Source organism: Stegastes partitus, unplaced genomic scaffold (assembly GCF_000690725.1).
Source record: "Stegastes partitus isolate 25-593 unplaced genomic scaffold, Stegastes_partitus-1.0.2 Scaffold413, whole genome shotgun sequence".
NCBI lineage: Eukaryota > Metazoa > Chordata > Actinopteri > Pomacentridae > Stegastes > Stegastes partitus.
Window position 1 is genome coordinate 159,283 of NW_007578144.1, and position 5,296 is coordinate 164,578.

Below are 5,296 nucleotides of genomic sequence, written 5' to 3' on the forward strand. Positions count from 1 at the left end.
ATTTCTGCTGATGACTTTGCAAAACCCAAACCAGATCTACCAGATTATTTAAAGTCAGAGTTCACTGACCTGCTGTTGCCTGCAGCCATAAACTACAGAAGCATTGAATTTATTGTTATTGTTTCCTGTAAAAATACCAAATGTCAGCTGGTTACTGCTTTTTAAATATTATTTTGTTTTGCATAGCTGGAAAAAACAGGCAACAGAGCTGCAACATGTAACTGATCAATCAAATAGTTGTCAACTCCTAAAAAAAAAAAAAAAGAAGAAAGAAATCGGCTTCTGTTTGGTAACTGATTAATTACTTTCAAGTAATTTTTTAAAGAAAAAAAGTCTGATTTCAGCTTCTTAAATGTGAATATTTTCTGGTTTCTTTGCTCCTCTACGACAGTAAACTGAATATCTCTGCGTTGTGGACAAAACAAGACATTTTCGGACGTCATCTTGGTCTTCTGATTGACGTTTTTCTCCATTTTCTGACATTTTACAGAACAAACTAATCAATTAATCAAAAAAAAATAGTCAACAGAAGAATCAAAAATGAAAATAATCATTAGTTGCAGCCCTAATGAACAATATAAAGACATCATATTGGGGTCTGATAACATATAAGCAATACTAATCATTAAATTAGTCACATTTTTTAATTAAATGAACCATTAATTTATTGGAAAATTCAGTGGCAAAATCATCTGTAGAGAAAATAACCATTAGTTAAAGACATAACATAAGGTTTTGCAGGAAAAAGCAGATAAACTGTGTTACTGTATTGCGACTTGAGGGTGGGGAAGAGAACAGAAACGTCCAAAGACAACCACTTTTTGAGCTTCTTCAGACACGATCTGACAAGTTGTGTTCCTCTGTGATTACATCTGTGTGTGTCGGTACCTGTCAGGCATGAGCGTTTTATTGCGGCCTGAAAAACATTCTAAGATATAAGATACGGAGTCCAGAAAAGCTCCAGAAGGGCTGGTTTTTAATCCCAGCATCTGAAAGACGTGGACATGTCCTGTCTGTTGCCTTCATGTACATTCAACATGGCTCAGTTTAGGACACTCCTGCCAACCGCGAACCACTGAGCGAGTAAACCCTGCATCTTTACATTGCTGGTACGGTTCTTTATTGGTCTATGGTAGGTGATGGAACAACTTAATATCTATGATGAACCCGTTGAATCTCTCTGGTTCACATATGAAGTTGTCATGCAGAAAATATCCCACTTTGCACAGATTTTTAGGACACTTCTATACCACAATGGCCTTTGAGCATTTCACTCTCTGATCTAAACAGTCTTGCAAGGGGTGCCTGAGTTCTTGCACAATCGGAGGAAGCGGACCTCCTTTATCAATGACAAGCCTGAGCAAGTTGTGCTTTCTTATTGCAGAATGATGGCTTAGATACAGTATGTACTCGAGCATGCTGGCGTCAGTTGTTCATCTCAGCTGTATTTTTAACTATTGTGCAATACGCTAAAGGTGTGACAGAGTGAATAAATGCTGGTGCTCTCCAGGGAGGTTGATAAATGGGCAATAATTCAAATAAACAAGGTCTGAAACAAGTATAGGAGGACACACAAGGCTAAAAATACCTCCAGGCCTGTTGCAGGGTGTAAAGCAGCTCAGGGCTTTAACAAAAAGCCTATTAAACAGAGCTCAGGTTTACAACAGCCAAAACTTTCTTTGGTGTGTGAAGAATCTGAAAACAAAGTCCATGAGTCAGACATGGGATGTGTCCGGCTAAAAAATTATATTGTGCGCTCCAACTTGACTAACAGGCAGATAACAAAAACACGACATACAATGGCGTGGTGGCGTCTATAGGAGAGGCAGGCGATTGTTCTCTGAAGTGGTTCGACTGCCTTTCTGAGTCACATCAGGTGATGACATTTGGGCTCAATCAAATCTCTTTTTCCTTCTGCTATCCTTCATCACACACCAGCAATAGGAAATGTCATTTGCACACATGCAAAATGGACTTCTAAGAAAGCTCTGAAAATGCATGTGTCACTCTTAAAGATTATGATCGCAGTTTTTTAAGGCTTGAGGGGAACTGAGGAGAACTGAGCCAAGAAGCAGCCTAATAAGGAAGCGGTCGCACAAGTAGGAGATGCTAGACAGCTGTCACAGCCAGATTCGTGGGTAACACGTCCCTCTAAAAGTCACATAAGCACACGGTGGATGGGTGACAGCACCTACTACAACTCGTTTTTGGTTGTTGCATAACCAGAAACATTCAGTAAATCTGCAGCTGTACATGCAGCAGAGGAGAAGTAACAGGGTGGATTAGAAGCACACTTCCTCTGGGATCTGCCCAAACTGACCACAATGACTACTTTAATTTGAAAATGCTGCAAGAGGCGACACGCTCTTGACTTCTGTCTCTTACGCATTTGAAGGAATTTGCCCTTTTCTCCACCTTCTGCCTTCTTTGGCTTCTTCCACAGATTGGGAGTGATTAAAACTGCAAGATGCATAATGAAAGCATGCAGGTTTATGACGAAGCTTCATCATTGTCAAGAGAGCAGCTCTTTAGATCTGCAGCGATGATAAGAGGGGGAGTTCTTTGTGCCTGCAGTGAACATGCAAACTTGGAAAGAACTTGTTTTCTCTGTCCTCGGGCATGGAAGCAGATTGCAAACACATTAAATAATAATAATAATTTATTCACAGCCAAACTGTCTTTACTCCTTCAAGAAGAGACAAGACATGAAGGAATGCACAGTATTGCTTTTACTCTTATTTTGTTTCCATCCGTATTACAAAGACGTTACGCCTTAACGAGCGTGCCAAAAGCTGAGTCACACCCACGGGGGGCAACATTTGAGACCACACAAAATCATTTGACACTCAATTTGGGATGCGGCTAAATTAGGTTTTCACACCAGAGAGAGACGCAGCGATGCTTCTGACTGCGTTCTGCTTTCATGAATATGTGCTCATGCAGATTTTGAATCGTCTGCTCGATCAAATATATTGAATTTAAGTGGTTTTGTTTCCATTATGTTTGGAATAAAATTCACTTATTCTAGGTTTCAAAAAAAAAATCAGAATCATCCTGTTGATGTTTTTCCAAATGGAGAGATAATTGCACGAACACATCCTAATGTAATCAGACAGTTTTTAATTGAAACGTGCTTCTTGTCTGAGTGTTTGAATGCAGGAACCAATCATGTAGCCACAATACATCTGAAAGGAGAGCAGACAAAGCATCTCTAAACATTCTGAACTATGACTAAGGTGACTTTTTTGTAATTTTAGGTGTTCACAGTAGCCGTATAAAAACTATTTTGTTGAGCTCTGGCCCTTATTTTGCAAACCAGACTTGTCTATTTCACGGTTTGGTTTAATATGCGACAAAAAGAGGGGTTTTTGTTGGTAACACTCAAATTAAAGTGAAGACAAAGAAGGATATTTATAAGTAATGGGCTGCTTTGAGGGGTGGCACGGTGGTGGGAGTTTGCATATTCTGCCTGTACCATGTGTGATAGACTGTCCAGGATGTAGCCTCCCCCGATCAGCTGGGATATCCCTCCCACAACCTTCCACAGGAGTGAGTATAGCAAATGAATGGATGAATGAATGGATGGATGACTGCACTGAATAAACACAAATCAATGCACTGATTAATAGAGAAGAGTAGAACTCTTTGTATTGGCACTACTTGCAAATTTTTGTTTTTCATATCAACATAGTTAACTATTAGTTTATTCCCTTTTGTGCTTTGTTTTTCAATCTACATTTATTAGACTGTTCATTCAGAGGCCTTATTGCATTTCATACTGACTTAATACCAACTATAGTTACATTACTGCTTGGAATGTGTTGCCTTAATGTTATTGAGCGAATAGAGAGCATGTTTTCTTGTGAAAATAGTGGCAATATCATCTATTAATGAACTAAATCCTGCTGTTTTGAATACCTTCATTCCATCATGGTTCAAACATGGAATGCTTTAAGTGAGGAAGGCAGGCAGGCGCTACCAGGACCAGGAAGTAGCCTCAGGAACACCTGCATCGCAGGTACAGGTTTTCTTCGATAAGTGCGTCAAATGCCAATTTTACGCACTGGTTCCAAACAGTGAAATAGCTCACATGTATACAACATGATAAGCTTTTCTAATCTGCACAACCCAGCCTCAGCCACTAGGTAATAACCCGCTACTGTACAAGCTGGCAAAAAAAAACAGACGACTTCCTCATACAAACACGATTTACAACCGCTCCGGGACGCACAGCACGAACGCAGCGCAGATCACGCAGCAACCGGATCGTGTATTTATCTGGTTCATGCTATAAAGTTCAGGCAGAGGACCTGTGGCAACAACAGGTGTCACCCTCAGCTCTTCCGCACTGTGCACTCACCTTTGTGTAATATAACATCCACAGCTCATACAGCCTGTCCGTCGATGCCATTCCGCCGCCCTTGTGGTTGCTCATGCTCTCAGCCCCCTTTTTTAAAAAAATGTTTCTGTCTTTTTACAAAATCATGAAAGTGGTGAGCATATGGTCAAAGCCAGGGCTGTTGGAAGTTGTTTCCTAAAGGCAGGGGGACGCGCGGCACGCTCCTGTGAACCATTCCTGCAAATCCAAGGCGCAGCAAATCCAAATAAAAAAGTGCTTTCAGTCTCAAAGTTATCAGAGTGACGCCGAAAACATGACGAGCGCGGAGCCCCGGTGAGGATCAGTGTCGCAACTGTCAAAGCAGGAACAAAAATGCGTGGAAATGCATGCCTGGAGGAACACCCATGTCCGCATTTAGCGAGCTTGTTGCTGTATGATTCCTATTGGAGAGAGTTCCCACGGAAGCGACAGATGCCATCCGCGCAAGAGCGAAGAAACGACTGCGCTCCGCCGTATGGATTCAGTCCGCAGAGGTGGAACAGTCCTGGCATGATGTGTGGTGATGATGAGCAGCAGCAAATTCAACTACTGTGTGACTCTGTTAACAAGAAACGCAGGGAAGAGTTGGCTGTAGATCATGCTCACAGGTAGGCTGCTATTCTTAAAGACACACGCACATATAAACACAGCCTGGACTCGTCTGGCTGACACGAGGAAGTCATTGACAAATACGCCTTTCAGTGAGGTCTGCCCATTGATAAAAGGAAAATAAACAACAACAACATCAAAAATAAACAGAATTATTGGGACAAATCTGCAATATAAGACTGAGAAAACCCATGCATGTGTGCAAATCCTCATATTTTCCTTGAATAAAAGCTCGTGTTGTGCAATTTCTGCAGCCTGAGGTAGAAACTGTCAATTTGCACATTCATGCTGATAACATAAAGACACAAA

The 5,296-nt window shown here is 41.2% G+C and overlaps 1 protein-coding gene across 3 annotated transcripts in view; it reads right to left on the reverse strand.

Annotated features, from left to right (window-relative positions):
* Positions 1 to 4,958, reverse strand: part of nbeal2 (neurobeachin-like 2) — a 69,403-nt gene extending 64,445 nt beyond the window's left edge. For all 3 annotated transcript variants that reach the window (XM_008285677.1, XM_008285675.1, XM_008285674.1), the window contains exon 1: positions 4,361 to 4,958. In XM_008285677.1, the coding sequence (XP_008283899.1) occupies positions 4,361 to 4,435 (75 nt within the window). In that variant the 5' untranslated portion in view covers positions 4,436 to 4,958. The remainder of the gene's footprint in view (positions 1 to 4,360) is intronic.
* Positions 4,959 to 5,296: the final 338 nt, after the last annotated feature.